Raw genomic sequence first — 18,575 nt, 5'->3', positions numbered from 1 at the left:
GTGCTATAACATTCTTTGATTATTTCTTTACTTGATGCACTGCTACCAGTGAGACCAATTATGGATATCTATCTGCTCTGCCTTGCATTACGCGAGGCAAGAACAATTTTAGCTCTCAGAGTCATTATTTACAATTTAAATAAGCTGTGTTAAGGATACATTTTAATTATCAACTTGAACCACCTCATTATGCTACTTTTCCATATAGCACTGTATTATAAGCTACAATACTCTAGAGTCATGATGTAAAGGAAAAAGTGAAGCCAGATTTCAAAACAGTTTAAAGATTCAAGGTAGACAATTTATTAAAGCATAAAACAAATTGTATTAATGTACAAGTACTATATACAGTTAGCAGTGTACAATTTGGCACCAATATTGAAACAATAAGATAGTCATGCACATAGAATACTGATAGTTAAAAACTTATTACATGCTTAGCTCCAACAAGAAAAGTGAATCTTTCTTTTAAAATACCCATTGTAGAATATACAATTCAAAATAAGAACCTATGTCACCTTCATTTTCATACAAATAATGTCAGATTTTCTCTTATACGGTTGTCATTAGTTTCAGTGAACCAGATCTGAAACGTAGAATCTTTTTCTTTAGATTGTGTGATGCTTTGATTTTGACAAAGGCCTTTGGCGGAGGCTTCTTTAGTTCGGCAGTAGATGGTTGCACAGGTCGAGACTGGGCAAACTGAGGCCAGACTAGTGCACCACTTTCATCGGAGTCACTAGAAGAAGTAGTTTCCCCTACAAAATCTACCTCACTCAAACTAGACTCACTGTCTCCAAAGCAATTGGTGGTGTAATTGCTCTGCTCATCCTCACTAGTGTCTGCCACAGTGGAATGGAATAAAGATTCGCACTCAGCTGAATATTCTGAATCACTTCCTCTGAAGGCACAAACACCACTGTTCTGCAGATTGGGCTGCATGTACACACCAGGCACATGACCGAGTGCTTCTCTCCTGTTGCGTCTTCTAAATCGTCTCATTGCCTCTTCGTGAGAAACCTCAACAGTGGATCTCCACTTTCGGTAATCAACTCTTTGTTTGTATCTGGGCTTGACCAGAACAGCTTCCCTTCCTTGCCCACTGCATTTAGTAGATTTAGTCCCAGCCGGTCTACCCAGGATGCTGTTCTCAGATATGGTGTGGAAGGCCTTCTTTGCTCTGGGGGTCGGCCTCCTTACATTTCGCTTTACATGGTCAACATCATCAGAAAAGTGACATTTTTTTGGAGCTGCTTTGGATTTTTGTTTTAAGGTTTGAACATTTGGTCCCGGAGCTATGTCACAGTGTGGCCTGGGCTTCAATGTAGAGCTCTTAACTTTGCCGATCTTTATATTTTTGGTACCTTTACGAGATTTTATCATTTGCTGCTGTGCTGGAATGAACTGGGCATTCACTAACTGCCCACTATCCTCTAAGCTCTGCACTGAGGATCCTTCACTCCTCAGATCTAGTGGTGGTCTCTCTTCCACAGAAAGAGAAGTTGGAGGTGGCCTTGTTGGTCTTTTAGGAGACAAAACTTTAGGAGGTTGAACAACATTCTTCTCTTCATATACTGTCACGTACTGATACAAATTATCTTTTGGTGCACAAGTGCCGCATTCACCATTCCCTTCTTGATAATCTACAGCCACAGTGCATTTAGGTGGTCCATTTTTCATTACATTGGCCTTCTTCTTGGAAAGGCTACTGGTCTGCAATTCATTAATACTATTCTGAAGAACAGTTATTCGGTTATTTGTTGATTCCATTTTAGATACTTGTGCATTTTTGTTGTCTTGTGTATTCTCATTGCTCAGAAGTTGCCTTTGTGGGGATGCTACACCGCTTTCAGTGCCGTTGGATGCAGGAGATTGTGTATAGACATTTCTGGACACTTTCAATTCAGTATTACATGGCAAGATACATGTAGTTTGTCTGACACAGATACTACTCTGCCTCAAGATTCCCTTCAGTGGATCTGTATTCAGGCTGGTCCTTGGCTTATTTGACCTTACTGGCTGGATTTTCTTCTGAATAAGGCCAAATATGTAATTATCCAGTCTTTTCATTGTTGAAGGGTGTACAGCTGGGCAGGAACTGCTCTGGGGGGCTGGATCAGCAGACTCCATTTTTACAAGCTCCAACTGAGGTGCCACTGACAAGCCATCTACACCATACTGGGGCTTCTCCTCCTCTTTAACACTTCCAGCTGCAGGATGAAAAAACATTGGACTCTGGACTGCAACTGCATGTAGAGGGCTTGGGTATCGATACACATCATTGCCATTCTTGGAAACCAAGTCACACTGATACTTGGGATGGATGTCAGCAACAACATCAATCGAACTAGAATATGGTGCAGAGAAGGAACGCCGAACAACACCTGTATACTTGTAATCAAGCAATCCCTCTCCATAATCCCTCCAGCCAATGAATTCCTCTGTAAATAAGAAAATTGCAGTCAGAATTCTCACTCAATTTAATTCAATCAATGTACTTGCAAGTCACACTCCTTTTACAAATAGGTTGGCTGGTATTAAAGAATCTGCCCAGAAGCAAGTGTTCCATTTTTACTAGAAGTCACCACTTCCTTTCCGACATAATGGAGATGTTAGATTTATTCTAATATATACTGGGTTAGATTCAGTGAATAGAAATCTGGTAAATAGATTATAGAATGCTGCTGTTTTTAAAGCAAAAAACAAAGAACATACAGATTCTTCAGTTTAAAGCACAAAGACCAATACTGAATACATTAATAAAATGAGAGTGCAGCTGCTTTCGCTGTTGTGAAACCAGTTGCCACAGGCGACAAAATATTTAAAGCAGTTTCTTTTAAAATTTGCTCCAATTTTTCCATCTTTTCTCTTGACAGTGTTCGTAATGGCTCCGTGATGCCAATAGCCTTCTGGTACCTCACTGAAGTGCCCCTTTTTCATGTGGTAGGCTAGACAGTGAGTGGTAGTAAGCTATTCAAATATGGAGAGAATCACAGCGGAGCTTGATCATGTCTTCACCTGATCAGCTCATCAAAGACCAGGGATTGAACTGTGTTTTGGTACTGTAGAGCTTATTACACCACAGAGAGATTTTCTAACTAAGCTTAGAACCATTTTTAAAATGAAAAATATCTTCTTTATCCTGCATGTTCACATTGCTTAAGAATGACTGTACAAAGTATCATCAGTCTAAGAACTATCTACAGACTAGGATTCAAAGGCCTCAACTCAATCTCCTACTGAATGACATGATAAAGTATCCATTTTAGGAGATATAAAGATTTTTAAATGATCAGTTATATTTTGACAATTTTTATAAAAAACTATTCCCAAAATATGAAAAAACTCAATGAAGTATTATTTGCCCTCTTGTGCTGTTGTTCTGGAGTATTGCAAGAAACTTGAGTTTTAATTATTCATTTGAAGGTTTTGAACAGCAGTTTGAATTTTACACATAGTTTCTGCATCTATACATGTACAGGATGTCTCAGTACATTTAGGCATCATATTATAATTGCACATTAAAGGATAATCGGTGTGGTCTTTCAGTGACCGAGGTCTTCTGGATGGCTAGAAAGAATTTTGTTCTAAACACATTTATGCCATTTAATTCCAAATCATTGTTTATCCTGAAATAGAATTAATTGTGGGGATTGTTTTACCTTTGCACATCCACCGAGCAACAGACTCTTCCAATCAAAAAAGGTTAAAACAGTTTGAGTATAAGCTTCTCCAAGACTTGTCCACCCAAAGGCAGGATTCAAGTGGACAAGTTAGACAAAGCCACCTGTCCCGCTTGGCAGTCAAGTGTTCAACTGTTGATCTGTCAGGGTATATAAATCTCAAGTGTTCATTTAAAGAGGTGGTATCTGGATATTTGTAGTCATTAATGTGCAATTGGTTGATGGGAGTAAAAAAAGAGATCATAATTTCCCCCCCCCCCAACACAAATCTGTGTAATATTATACCTTGAAAAATATGAATTCATCCAACTGTTAGAAAGTGGTTAATGAGATTAGCTCTTTGCAAAATGAGCGATGGGCAATGAGCTGCTGGTCAGCATATGTTGTAACAAGGAGGAGATCATCACATTAGCAAAGACACATTCAGCTCCATTTCAGTTCTATCAAGTCAGATTATAAGATCAGTGACAGATTTTCAATCATATTAGTCTCATTAGTTTAGCTTGAACTCTTCATGTGCCTCTTACCTGCTGACTTTGGTCGTCCATCTGTGATGCTCAGTGATGCATCCAATGGGCCACAGAAGCAGGTGCTGGAGTGACAACTGGATAAACATTCACTGAAAACAGAATTAGAGGAGTTCGAAAGTGACCCAGATGCTCCATCGCTCAATTCATAAAAACCTGTTAAACCAGAAAGTAGGTTGAAATTTTCAATATACAAGTTCACTGAAATATTTATTAAAGTCACGAGATTTTTAATAACCTCACCGACATACAGAAAACTAACATTTGAATAAAACTCCATATAGGATTTATTTTTGGAGAAATAACACTAAGAATGATGATCGCATTCCAGGGCCATATTAGGGTATTGTATTTGCTAATAAAAAAAAGCTGGCTTCAAAATGGTAATCAACTTTTAGGTTTGTTTCAGTTAAAGCTGAACATGTATTTCTGGAAACATGAATTTTAATTTTTTTCAATTTGGGTTGGAAGTATAATAGACTTGAGATATTTCCACTCGAACAGAGGAGGCTAAAAGGAGTTTTAATAGAGGTTTTTTAAATTATAACGGGTGACTAGGCAAAGTCTATTTCCTCTGGTTGGGGAATCAATGACGAGAGGTCATTAATTTAAAGTGATCACGAAGAGAGAGAGAAGAGAAGTTAGAGAAATTTCTTAACAGGAAGTTAGGACATGGAATGCTTTGCCACAGCGAGTAGTCAAGGCAGAGACCATTGCATCTTTTAAGAGAATACAAAATAAATACTGAAGCAGAGGAAGATACAGGGCGAGAGCAGGGCAATGCGATTATTTTTGTGTGGCTCTAGCGACACGATAGGCCAAATGGCCTCCTTCTGTGCCGTAAGCTTCTATGGTTCTACAGTATAGTTTATCACAGTTAACTATGAGAATACTGAATATGGCAAAGAAAGAAGAGCTACAAGGTTACACTTTGCTATATTTGTAGAACGCCTTCTTACCAACCAGAATGATTACTGGTCGATATCCCATGTGTATGCAAAACTCTTTGCAGCTTTCAAAACACTCACGTTTTCCTTAAGTAACTACATATTGCTCAATTTGCTGCACTTTGAACAAATAAAATAGTCAAAGGAGGTTTATAAAGCAAGCTAAATATATTCAAAAGTATATATATCTGATCATTTGCACCATAATTCATTATGTAAATCTGCCTAGTGCTTTTCCATCTATTATTGGATTTCAACAACCTTCCCTGATTTTCTTTCCTCCTCTCCTGAAGGCACCGAGTCTTGATGGGATACAGTTCCATGGGGTAATGGCAGGCCACTGGTGTCTCAACCAAGTGGCTATTCTTCATGTGTGAGCCTTGACAGTTAAGTGTCAACAGGCTATCTGAACATAGAAGCACGACAACCAAGCCTTGTCCTGTCCTCACTTGACATCAATAGGTGTATACTTGTCAGCATGATAGTGATCAGGACTGGGAAAGCTGGCCAAATTTTTCCCACTGAAGGTTTGATGTCACCAACTGTAGCATCTTTAACTAATCTTCACCAGGAGTTGTTGTAATGAACACAAACCAGGGATCAAATGAGGGACTTTCTAGATGTGAAGCTCTGGGTGGGTTACTAACAAATGGGACAGTGCACTTACCTACTAAGCCATTGGGAAACTCAAAAGTAGCACTTTAAAAAAAAAGTGAAATACACTGAAAACTGGAGGGAGGAAAGGAGAAAATGTAATTTAGGGAAGCCTCTGAGTCAGAAGTTCATGGGTTCAAGCCCCATGCCAGGACTTGAGCACATAATCTAGGCTGGCACTTCAGTGCAGTACTGTGGGAGTGCTGCACTGTTAGAAGTGCTGTCTTTCAGATGAGATGTTAAACAGAGGCCCCATCTACCTTCTTGGGTGGATGTAAAAGATCCCATGACACTATTTGAAGAAGAGCAGGGCATTCTCTCAGTGTCCTGGTCAACATTTACCCCTCCACCAACTCCACCAAAACAGATTCACTGGTCATTTATCTCACTGCTGTTTGTGGGATCTTGCTGTGCCACATTTGCCTATATAATAGTCACTACACCACAAGAGTAATTCACTGTCTGTGGGACATCCTGATACTGTGAAAGGTGTTCGAGAAGTGCATGTTCTTTCTTTATGAAAATCTATGCCAATTTATAAAGATTACAAATATAGTATCATTTGGACAATACAAAATGGTTTAGCTAAAAATTAATTGTAGAACAACTACCTCTCTATATTGTCTAATGATGGTCTTATGCAGGATATTAACTCATCAAGTTTTAACCCTTTGAAGTATGTGTGCACAGAGAAGAATAAAATGGCAATACAAAATGTCTCACTTTATTCAGAGAATACTGCTAAGTATATAATTCTGTCGCCCGATTCTGGAGCAACATGATCTTTAGTAGAAAACAGATTTGAGAACTGCAAAGGACATTTAGTATTCCAAGGGTTTAGCCAGCATTTACTGTTCCTATTCACATCAATCGTCCTTTAAAGTGTACATCTAGATGTCTGCCATAAGCAGGCTGACCTGAGCTGGGTCGGCTGTCTGTTTCAAGGTTGTCATTTGGAGCCTTTTCCACATCCAACTGAAGGTCACTGATCTGTCGATCCAGCTCCTGGAGCTGATTTATGAGGCCAGCATCTCTCCTCCTCAAACAGTTCTGAAAAGATTGAAGAGCAACACATTTTAATCAATTGCAGGACTCGCTGCAGTCAGACTGCATTCTCTTTCGGACCCGCGGGAAAGTTCAGTCTTCCCACATTATTCAGAGAATTTATAAGAAATGCTATTGATTCTGTTCCTTCACTGTGCTGAATTAGCCTGCGTTTGATCTTCCACCATTCCAGTCACATCATGAAACCACAAGTGCGGTTCCTGCAGAATGACAAAGAATTCAGTGCTGGAATTCAGTGCTGATTTAACAGGAGTTTCAATTATGAACGAGTTCATTTTTGGTTAAATCATGTTTATTGCCGCTGCAATATATTTTCGCTATTAAACTGCAGGCTGAATAAATAAAAAGCTGCTTAATGATATTTTGAAAAATGTATTAATGTTGTTGCAAGTCCCACCGGAGAATTTTTAAATACAGTCAAAATTATTCCTGTAATAAAACAGCCACTGAACAAAAATGAAAATACTCTTAAGGCTATTTGATTCAAAAACACGAGTTGAAATTCTTTGGAAGGGAACGCGTTTCATTTTTGGCAGTTTGCCACCTCGGTGAGTGATTTATCTACACGATTATTGGAGGTAATGGGTAACGGTGACTGTTCCCGGGTTTTAAACAGAGCTTTATTATGCAGATATTCCAGAGGCAATATCAATATGGGCTTTTATTAAAAAGGTATTTTTTAACGAGCAAAGCCTATGCTCAGCTCCGCTCCCTAATGAACTCGATCCCTTGTGGATCTGGCGTGACAGAAAGTTCAATGTGATTGATGAGCTCGGGACTCAACCTTGGCAATTGACTCGCAGTTAATTTCTGAGCGTTTGTCTCTGGTATTAAATATGATCGAATTAAGCCCACTTTAAAAAGCGTTAACGGGACACTTTATCTAAACGCGCGCCGATGGGCTGGAATACAACCTTACAGGAAAAATTGAGCCATTGCCCAAGGTGAGAAAGCGGGTCATTCCGTTTTGCTTTAAAAGATCGAAATCTCCTTTGCAGATTAACGACCCTAAAACAGCAGTCTCAAAAACTCTCGGTAACATTTCGATTTTTATCAACGGCCGCCACTGAAATGGTAATTTGAGGACGAGTGTGATCAATGACTCCGCGTTGTCGCGTTATAGAGCAGATCTATTGTTCGAGACTTGGTGCAGAAACACTGGACAGAAAAGCGCCCAGCCTGCTTGATTTCAGTCAGCTGATCATCAGTTAATATAAACAGGTTCCATCCCCCAGCTCTGCAGGAGAGCCGCGGTTTGCTTGTAAAGTTAATTTCAGCCGCTCTGTCTATTGTAACCGACCAAGGGTTTTAAAACATGCAGCTGGACCTCCTCTGAAGAGATTAGTATTTTTGGTGTTATTTCGTTAGCAGGAAGTTAATTTACTGCATTTTTTTTGTTTAAAAAGTCACGTCTCCTTCCTCTCTGCCATTCAAAGACCTCCAAATCGAACTCATTCCAGGCTGTAAATGCAGCAGCTGCATTTCCCATTAACGACCAGCTCCCCCTATCTTACGCTTTATATACAGTATCGTATCGTTCGATTGTTACCCATTACAAATGCAAGTTAATCCAGCTCGCCCCACCTTTTACCCCATACACTGACTGGAGTCTGGAATTCCTGAATCTCCGAAGTCAATGGGCTGAAAGTTGTTTTAACTGCCAACAAATCCCTTCACTTTCTGCTCCGCTTGTTCAATGAGATCGTGAAATCCATCTGTACCTATAGCACCACCAATTAAAACGGCAGGAAGGTCATTCAAAGCAAATACGGAAATTATTAAGGACCTTTTACGCCGACAGAATTTCAGCTATTTCTGAATAGGACAAGCCCCCCCTCCCCCCTCCCTCCCCTCTTTACAGAAGTTAAAACACTCATTTCGTTGTTGCCTACAAATCTCTTAGTAATACTGTTTTACAAGCCACGTTACAAAGTGTGGCCCTAAAAGGGTTAATTCAAATTTAGGGCATAAAATTTTGGGGAAAAATACGGTTACAGTAAATGTCACACTACTACTGAAATTACCAAGAATATTGCACTAATACAACTTATTTATTTATTTAGCATTGGTCTGTTTTAATTTCTCACCAATTGTTTCCTTAGCATAAGAATGTTATCTTCTAATTGCTTTTCCTCAGGGGTGAGATAAAGTTCCCCTTGAGATCCCTTCCTCTTTTCGTCTTTGGGCATAGGAGTGTGTTCCGAAGCTTTCAGTAATTCCATTGCACCCCGAACCAAGTATTCCTGCCTGTGCTTCAGGAAATCCAGCTCCCCGAGACCGGCCAAGGCCGCTTCGAACCTGTCCCGGGTCCGGCAGCGATCGCTCTCCGCCTCTGCCTTCTCCCGGCTTCGGATCTCTCCTTCCAGCCTGATCGGATGCCGAGCCCCGTTAATAGGCATCGTTAATAGAGTGCACGTCTGCTGCAGCACTATATAGAAGCTGGGGTTACACGAACACATTCAAAGAATAACCCTCACTTCCCGCAATGTCTTTTTTGGTTGTTCAATTTGTAAAAGTGTTATTTCTAACCCGTTTTGCCGGGATGACAGATCAGGGCCAGAGAGATGAAGACTGCGAACTGCACTCTTGCCCAAATGCTGCAGCAGCGTCGGCCGTTGACAGCTTCACTCTCCGCCTCCCCTTGACTCAAATACAGAGGCAGCCGGGCGCGTCGGTGCGTGAGCCCGTAATTTACGTCCCGCCGCCCCGGCACTGAGCTAATCGACTAATCAAAATGTGATGAAGTCGAGCCGAGCCGCGCGGCGCGGCCACATCAAACAGCGCCAGGACGCCACCTTCGTTAAAGGGACAGCGCCTCTTCTGGAAAACAAATACCAAAAACTGTCAACATTTAAAATCAGAACATTGCATATAAAATACCGTTTTCTTAAAGAAGTTCTTGGCATTTTAAATGCAGTCAAATTAAAAGGGGGGAAAATGAAGCTTCCACGAACTGTCACATTTAAAGTCCACCTTCCATATTATAAATGTGTCTGTAGCAGCCAATGATTACACTTGGACACGGCTTTGGGTAAAATACACAACACAAATGTATATACGTACAAAATATAACATTCCAATTTACGAAAACTGGATTGTTTAAAGCAGCGTTATACAGGTGGCCTATACTTATTGAATTGACTTGATTTGAGACATATAATAGCGAGCATCAATTAGCTGGCTTGTAGACACACGTCGAAGTCTCATCAAAATAAATTCACGATACATAACTATAGGTCCTGTACCAAACACTGATCGTCTTGTAAACAACACTTCTTGGTGTCTGCGACTCCTTTACTGTATTATCCTGTAATGTGGTTTGAACAATATTAGTATACTGGGTCATCCTGGGGTATGGGACAGTTGCTTTCTTAGTCGCTTGGTTTATCTGGGCATCAGACCAACCCGAATGCATATCATAAATAACGCGCGAGCTTTGATTTTTAGTTCATTTCCAGCCATCTTGATAAAGGGCACTTTAAGAAAACACATCGGCGATGCAAAGGGAAAGAATGAACAGCCGCGCAGGATGTTCACAGCAGACTGTTCCCGATAAAGAAGTTGAGAATTCGATGTCAAACTGTGCTGTTAACCCTTTCCAAACGTCAAGCTGTTTGAAGTTGACACGAAGCATGCTGTACAGATAAGCATCGAGCTAGCACTAGATAACATTGCCGGCTGTACCTATTTAAATCCTTACCCAAAGTAATAATCGGTGAATTTACGTGAAAGCTCTTAAAATCAATTGTAGTGAATGGATGTTATTGGCTCGGAAACTCGAGTTAGACTGTCCTTTGTAAAGTGACATCGCGGTGAAAATTTAAACCATTCGACCCATTTTCCAAAATATCTGTTTTGTACTGTACTGTAGTCTGTTTATGAATTACAGTATAATCCAACCATAGTTGTAATAAGGGTCATCGCCACCTGCTATTCTGAATACTAAGCAGCTGTCATTTTCATATCTCTATTTACATTATCCTACATTACAAGTGACTACACTTCAAATGTATTTCATTGGCTGTAAAGCGCTCTGGGACGTCCTGAGGCTGCGAAAGGCGCTATGTAAGTGTAAATTCTTTCTTTTACAGTTCAAACCAGCAATAAATCCTTACCAACACTCATGGGATTAGGTCGCAATCATGGCGAAATGATCTGGGTCAGTTGTCGATAGATGGGAAACGTGACTTCTTCCAGTTATGATTGTTTAGTTGCCTGGCTGACCTTATTTCAGATATTTCTCGCTGCACCCTGCTATACAAAAACGTCAAAAGCGACCTCCTTTCTTTTCTATTGCTTCCTTTTATAACCAAATAAAACGAGCAGCAACTTTTTATCCACATTTATTCGGGCGGTTGGCATTTCCACAGACTCGTAACCAAGGATCCACACTGGAAAATGTGTGTGTGGAGGGAACAAATTGTTAAAATAAATTAAAATATGAAACTGCTGGATGGACTCGTCATCCAAACATTTGTGTCGATTTCATGGAGACATTACCAACGAGACTCAGTCTGAACGGAGGCTGCAAGTGGGTTTAATGGGGTTTGCCAGAGAACTGGCATTGGATAAACTGAAGTTACAGATTTTCTGAAACTGAATCCGGGTCGATTCGAATATGATTTTGCAACATTAAGAGGATCTTAGCAGCTGCTTTAATAAAGGAGAAATATGAACTATCTATCTACACGTCATCTCTCTACCAAAGTGCCTTAGTTTCCTGCCACACACCACTCAGAGGAGAACTGTTCCAAAAGTTATATGCAGCATTCAAAAAAACTGGCAATTTCGCTACAATGAGCAACCAGAGCATCTCCCCTCCCCCGGGAGCGCAATGCACTATTGCAAATTAACTCATTCAGTATAGACACTGATTTTTTAAAGTGACATCCGGAGGTTTGCGTTGGTTCAAACTGTTAAAAGTATTTTTACAAGGGACTTTGGACTTATTTCCAACAAATAAACAGTCAGAAAAGATAAGTGGGTTGCACGAGTTATTGTGAGCGGCAGTTTCTCACTTTGGACTTCAAAGGGGCCATAAAGATTACATTCAATGCGGTTTAATCCAGTGATCCAACCGTCTTTTCAAAGGGCAGATCATCCGCGCGAACATTGTACATTTATTTCCAAATTACAACATGGGAATGGGGGATGCCCACATTTAAAATCTGCAGGCCTATATTCCGAACAAATTCCAGCCGACGTCGCCTCCCAGTAGCCACGTGAGCAGCAAGTATCTGTATCAATGGTTCATCTCATCTTATGAACTCAGCTAGGTTCCGATTAGGCACTTTACAGCCTTCTGGACTCAATATTGAGTTCAACAATTTCAGATCATAACCTCGGCCCCTATTACATTTTTACTTATATTTTTTATCCACACCTTTGTTTTGGTTTCCCCCCCCCTTCCTTTTTTTTCTCTCTCCCACATGGCAACTGTCTCCCATTCTGCCAGTGCATTTCACACCTAATCTAGAGCTGTCTTTTGTCTCCACTAGGCCTATCACCATCTCGTCTGGTTTTGAATACCTCTTAATGTCGCTCCTCTTTTGTTCTCTCCCAGCCCAGCCTCTTAATCTATTTCATTCCCTGTGCCTCTTTAGTCTTGATAAAGGGTTTTGACCCGAAACGTTGATTCTAATTTCTCTCCACGGATGTTGCCTGGCCTGCTGAGTTTTTCCAGCATTTTCTGTTGTTATTTAGGTTTTTTGTTCACTGGGTACAGCTTAATGGACTGAGATACCGACATGAACATCAATACTTTAGAACTCGGGTCCCTCTGCTACTCATCACACTGCACTACTTCGCTGGAGTGACCCCCTATTTCACGGGAAATAAACACGGTTTAAAGCCCTGAAAATGTCTCATTAACCTCAATTTCACAAGTAGAAATTCATTCAACCAGGAACCGCTATAAGGCCCGACTGAAAAAAGTCAACTTTTTGCTCAACTGACAAAAAAGTTTATTTAAAAACACATCTTTAGCATCGTCAGTATATCGTTTGCAAATTTGGAATGGAAAAATGTTACAATAGATAATATGAAAGGAGAAATAAGCAGAAACGATACTTGGGAAGTAGTAATTAGGAATAAACCTACACCATACAGTAACTTATATTTGAGGTCCACCCAGTTCTGGAATCTAGTGGGAGGTGGTATTGGTCTTTATTAAACGCTAATTGTTTCGTTAATATGAACAAATAAGGAGTTTGAAGGTCTACAGCTTTACTCAATCCGCATCTGCCGTCTGATAAGAATCCCAACACATCGAAGTTTGTTGGGAAATCGGATTCTGATTAATTACTGGTTAAAAGGGGACACATAGAAAGTGGTTTGTTTACTATACAGAATACGTTACTTTTGGGAAACTTTCCTACAGTATTTCTTTCTCAGATCTTAATGAAACACGTTTCAGTTTCCAGAAATATTCTTATCACCGAGCTACATGATACCAAACTGATTCCTGCACAGGATGCTGTGCCGCAGCAACTCTCCCTGGAGTCTGAAAGTTGTTATATATAGTTTCCTGTGTAGGACAGTAAGTCTGATTAAACTCTATTGAGGCATCTTGTAATCACATTCGGAATGATGGAAAGTTCCATTTTATTGAGACTGAGGTTCAATTAATTCACATTAAGGTCTGTTTTCACTTACTTCGTTCATTGAAGTACAAGAGATTCTTCTGAAACATACAAATCAAATTTCACAAAGTACTTCAGATCACAACATTATAAAATAGGGATGAGGAAGGCTATTCATCCAAGCCTTGTTTATCCATCTGAAAGAAAACTACAATCCTTATATCACAGTATACAACTGTTCCTTAATGATTCCAGAGTTTTTGCCTTCACCGCCCTACCTGGAAGTCCATTATAAATGTTCAGCGCATTTCGTGTGACGAACATCCTGAAATTAATCCTAAATTTGCTCTTTGGCCAGTTTGAACCTGTGCCTCCTTGTCCTATTGTCACAGTGTAACTTGAAGTACTGTTCCAGATGTACCTTCTCCATATTCTTTATTACCTTGCATCTATTAATATAGTAAAAAATATTCTGCACAGACATCCCATCTAAAAAAAAACTTCCTGTTGTCAACTTTTGTCATTGTAAATTCCTATATACACATTTATAATGGAAAGTGCCAGTGTAAATTTGTCACACTGCAGTTACATAATCCTGCCGTTGGTGGCACTGTAACTTTTTTTTGCACTTTCAGCTCCTCAGCCTGTACTGCAGAGAAATTGCTATGCTCCCTTCTCTGCTTCTCAAATTGCCTTTAGTTTTACTATTTTTTAAACCACAAATTATCATATAAAATCAAACTATTATACAAAATAAGGGCAGAATATATCACTTTAAAATTGGTCTGAATTACGTCTGCATGCCCTGGTTCAATTATTTCTCATCCTCTAATCCTACTTCACTTAAAGACTGCATTTAGTCTTGACTGCCCATGTGCAATGCCAGGGATGACTGACTGGAACTTATTAATTCTATATAATATATAATGGAAATTGTGGGTCTTTTTGAAGAATGACCGCATATAAGATCAGGGAGGTTATGCTTGAACTGTATAAAATTCTAGTTAGGCCACACCTAGAGTACTGAGTACAGTTCTGGTCACCACATTACAGGAAAGATGTGACTGCACTAGAGAGGGTACAGAGGAGATTTACGAGGATGTTGCCAGGACTGGAGAATTTTAGCTATGAGGAAAGATTGGACAGGCTGGGGTTGTTTTCTTTGGAACAGAGGAGGCTGAGGGGAGATTTAATTGAGGTTCATAAAATTATGAGGGGCCTAGATAGAGTGGATAGGAAAGACCTATTTCCTTTAGCAGCGAGGTCAATAACCAGGGGGCATAGATTTAAAGTAACTGGTAGAAGGATTAGAGGGGAGTTGAGGAGAACTATTTTCACCCAGAGGGTGGTGGGGGTCTGGAGCTCACTGCCTGAAAGGATGGTAGAGGCAGAAATGTTCATCACATTTAAAAAGTGCTTGGATATGCAGTTGGAAGTGGCATAACCTACAAGGCTACGGACCAAGAGCTGGCAAGTGGTATTAGGCTGGATAGCTCTTTTTCGGCCGGCACAGACACAATGGGCCAAATTACCTCCTTCTGTGCTGTAAATTTCTATGATTCTATGACAATCGTCACCGTACATTTTTGACCTATTAAAATTAATTTTCCCCCTTATTTTTGGTCATCTGATGACATATGCCCACTCCTTTGCCAGAAGAACCCTACTTCACTTTTGTGTCCATCTAATACGGTATTTATATCAAAGCGTCCCTTTCTAAAATGTTCTCCTGTACCCATTATTTATATTTCAGGGCGTTTACTGCAGCAGCTGGATCAACGTTAACAACTGTGAACCAGAGTCAAAGGTTTCCCTCTTGTATAGTTTCCAGAAGGAATTTAAATAAGTTTGGATGATGTTGAGCCTAAGTGAATGTAATATCCTCAGCAGTCTACACTCCTGCCTTAAAGCAGTTGAAAAGTCACAAGGCACTGTCTCAAGTTACTGTTCAACACACGTTCTGTAGAACACCAGGTCCACTAGCTTTAGAAAAGCAGGGATCTTAATCTGTTTACACTAGATTGATTTGCATCCTTTATTTTTGAGCAGGTTTAAAATGGTAACCAGATGTGGGGACTTTATTCGTAACTAAGGTTGGAGTAAACAAATTTGCACCACTTAAATGGTGCATTTTAATTCGAAGCAGCTGTATTCTCAGGAAAACCCACAGTCACCATCAATAGCACAAGCAAGGCTTCTGATGCCAGTAAGAAAAAAAGGAAAATAAAAGTATAGATGTGACCATTGCAAGTGGGTCAGACGCACAGCACTAAACATGTCTGAAACAGAATAATCGGCAGTGTAGGACATTACACTGAAAATACGCTGTATGACAGTAAAATAGTTTCAAATGTTACACTACTTATTTCACAGACGTCTTCATAATCATTTTAATATCAAGTGTAATGCAGAAAACCTAAACATGCATACTGAATTTTTATACCAAATGTCTGGTCTGGGCGCTTTAGATTTTTTTTCAGACCTCCACACTTGTGTCGTCATAAAACTGGTAACCCATCGCATTGATGCACAAATACCCTGTGTCATGGAGTTCAGGATCTGAGTTCTTCATACATTGAATTTCTGATCTCTGTTGTGAGAACTAGAGGTCAGTGTCATGAACCTACTGATGGGAAGCTCCATTAGTATTGGTAGAACCCTGGAGACAGCTTTTCCTGTAAGTTAAGATATGGGCAGCAGAGTTTTGGATGAGCTGACGTTTACGGAGGGTGGAAATTGGGAAGTCGGCCAGGAGAGCATTGGAATAGTCAGGTCTGGAGGTAATAAAAGCATGGATGAGGGTTTCAGCAGCATATGGGCAGAGGCAGGGGTAGAGATGGGTGATATTACGGAGGTGGAAGTCTTGGATAAGCTATAGTTTCCTCCAGCTAAACATTAAAAAGACCAAAGCCATTGCCTTTGGCCCCTGCTACACACTCTGCACTTTTGGCACTGACTCCCTCTCCTTTAGAGCCACTGTCCCAGGCTGAACCAGACCTTTTGCAACCCCCAGCACCCTGAGCTGAGCCTCAATACCCATATAATCTCCAACACAAGCACCGCCTACTTCCACCTCCAGAACATCGCCAGTTTCCCTCCAATCTCAGTCCATAGAAACATAGAAGATAGGAGCAGGAGTAGGCCATTCGGCCCCTCGAGACTGTTCCGCCATTTAATGAGATCATGGCTGATCATCCAAATTCAGTACCCTGTCCCTGCTTTCTCCCCATATCCCTTGATCCCTTTAGCCTTAAGAAATATATCTAACTCCTTCTTGAATATATTCAATGAATTGGCCTCAACTGCCTTGTGTGGTAGAGAATTCCACAGGTTCACCACTCTCTGGATGAAGAAATTCCTCCTCATCTCAGTCCTAAATGGCTTACCCCTTATCCTTAGGCTGCGACTCCTGGTTCTGGACTCCCCCGCCATCGGGACCATCCTTCCTGCATCTAGTCTGTCTAGTCCTGTTAGAATTTTATAAGTATCAATGAGATCCCCTCTCATTCTTCTAAACTCTAGCGAATATAAGCATAATCGACTCAATCTCTCTTCATACGTCATTCCTGCCATCCCAGGTATCAGTCTGGTGAATCTTCGCTTCACTCCCTCCATGGCAAGAACATCCTTCCTCAGATAAGGCAACCAAAACTGCACACAATACTCAAGGTGTGGTCTCACCAAGGCCCTGTACAACTGCAGCAAGACATCCTTGCTCCTGTACTCGAATCCTCTCGCTATGAAGGCCAACATACCATTTGCCTTCTAAACTGTCTGCTGCACCTGCATGCTTACCTTCAGCGACTGGTGCACAAGGGCCCCCAGGTCTCGTTGCACTTCCCCTTTTCCCAATCTATTGCCATTCAGATTATAATCTGTCTTTCTGTTTTTGCCACCAAAGTGGATAACCTTGCATTTATCCACATTATACTGCATCTGCCATGCATCTGCCCAATCACCCAACCTGTCCAAATCATACTTGAGTTTCTCTGCATCCTTCTTACAGCACACACGCCCACCCAGCTTTGTGTCGTCTACAAACTTGGAGATATTACATCTAGTTCCCTCGTCTAGATCATTAATATATATTGTGAACAGCTGGGGTCCTAGGACCGATCCCTGCGGTACCCCACTAGTCACTGCCTGCCACTCAGAAAAAGACCCGTTTATTACAACTCTTTGCTTCCTGTCTGCCAACCAGTTCGCTATCCAAGTCAGTACCTTACCCCCAATCCCATGAGCTTTAACTTTGCACGCCAATCTCTTATGCGGGACCTTATCAAAAGCCTTCTGAAAGTCCAAATACACCACATCCACTGGTTCTCCCTTATCTATTCTACCAGTTACATCCTCAAAAAATTCCAGTAGATTAGTCAAGCATGATTTACCTTTTGTAAATCCATGTTGACTTTGTCCGATCCTGTCACTGTTTTCCAAGCGCTCTGCTATTACATCTTTTATAATGGACTCTAGCATTTTCCCCACTAGCGATGTCAGGCTTACTGGTCTATAATTCCCCATTTTCTCTCTAGCACCTTTTTTAAATAGTAGGGTTACATTAGTTCTCAGTTCAGTTTTTTTTTTCAGTTCAAATGCTTTATTGGCATGAAAGTTTACAGAGAACCATATTGCCAAAGCTTACATAGCAAAAAGGTACAGTTTTCCAACATTCTGTAGGTGTCAATCGATTTGACATTTGTTGGGTATATACAATATTACTTTTAAACAATATTAATTTTAAACAGTCTTTCTACTTCATTTGGTATGTTCAATATTAATTTTAAACAGTCTTACTTTTAAACAGTCCTCAGGTTGTGACATGTTGTTACATATTTAGCCCCAAGGTATGGTCTGTCTCCTTCTCCTAGGACTAATCTCAATTTTGACAGATCATCCAATTCCTTGAAATCTGGGGTTGTTTGGCTTAGCTTGTTGAATAATATGTTTCTTGATGTGTTGAATTTTTCGCATTTTAGGAGGAAATGCATTTCTGTTTCAACCTCGCCAGCCAGACATTGATCGCATATTCTATTCTCTCTAGGCTGCCAGGATTTCTTGTATCTGCCTTTTTCAATTTCCAGTTGGTGGTCGCTTAGTCTGTACCTGGTGAGGGTCTGT

At 40.5% G+C, this 18,575-nt stretch overlaps 1 protein-coding gene across 2 annotated transcripts; it reads right to left on the bottom strand.

The window, feature by feature from the left end:
- Positions 1 to 279: 279 nt before the first annotated feature.
- Positions 280 to 10,403, bottom strand: dact1 (dishevelled-binding antagonist of beta-catenin 1). Of its 2 annotated transcripts, none has more exons than XM_086003287.1 (4): positions 8,964 to 10,403; positions 6,729 to 6,861; positions 4,211 to 4,366; positions 280 to 2,441 (listed from the first exon to the last, which is right to left on the bottom strand). In XM_086003287.1, the coding sequence occupies exons 1-4, from the start codon at positions 9,333 to 9,335 to the stop codon at positions 553 to 555; spliced, it is 2,550 nt and encodes an 849-aa protein (XP_085859413.1). In that variant the 5' UTR covers positions 9,336 to 10,403; the 3' UTR covers positions 280 to 552. The 2 variants fall into 2 exon arrangements, with proteins under 2 accessions (XP_085859413.1, XP_085859414.1); XM_086003288.1 differs by lacking the exon at positions 8,964 to 10,403 and adding an exon at positions 7,796 to 8,435.
- Positions 10,404 to 18,575: the final 8,172 nt, after the last annotated feature.

Source organism: Somniosus microcephalus, chromosome 12, assembly GCF_052327205.1.
Source record: "Somniosus microcephalus isolate GS21.2 chromosome 12, FLI_Smic_1.0, whole genome shotgun sequence".
Classification (NCBI taxonomy): domain Eukaryota; kingdom Metazoa; phylum Chordata; class Chondrichthyes; order Squaliformes; family Somniosidae; genus Somniosus; species Somniosus microcephalus.
The sequence above is the reverse complement of the archived record's forward strand: the minus strand, read 5'-3'. Positions and strand labels throughout refer to the sequence as shown.

Bases quoted from the DNA above. Each gene is read 5' to 3' on its own strand.
- dact1 (XM_086003287.1), bottom strand. From the start codon at position 9,335: ATGTGTTCGTGTAACCCCAGCTTCTATATAGTGCTGCAGCAGACGTGC. The intron at 4,367-6,728 runs GTCAGCCTGCTT...CTGGTTTAACAG, and splicing joins AGACAGCCGACCCAGCTCAG to GTTTTTATGAATTGAGCGAT. The intron at 2,442-4,210 runs GTAAGAGGCACA...TCTTATTTACAG, and splicing joins TGGACGACCAAAGTCAGCAG to AGGAATTCATTGGCTGGAGG.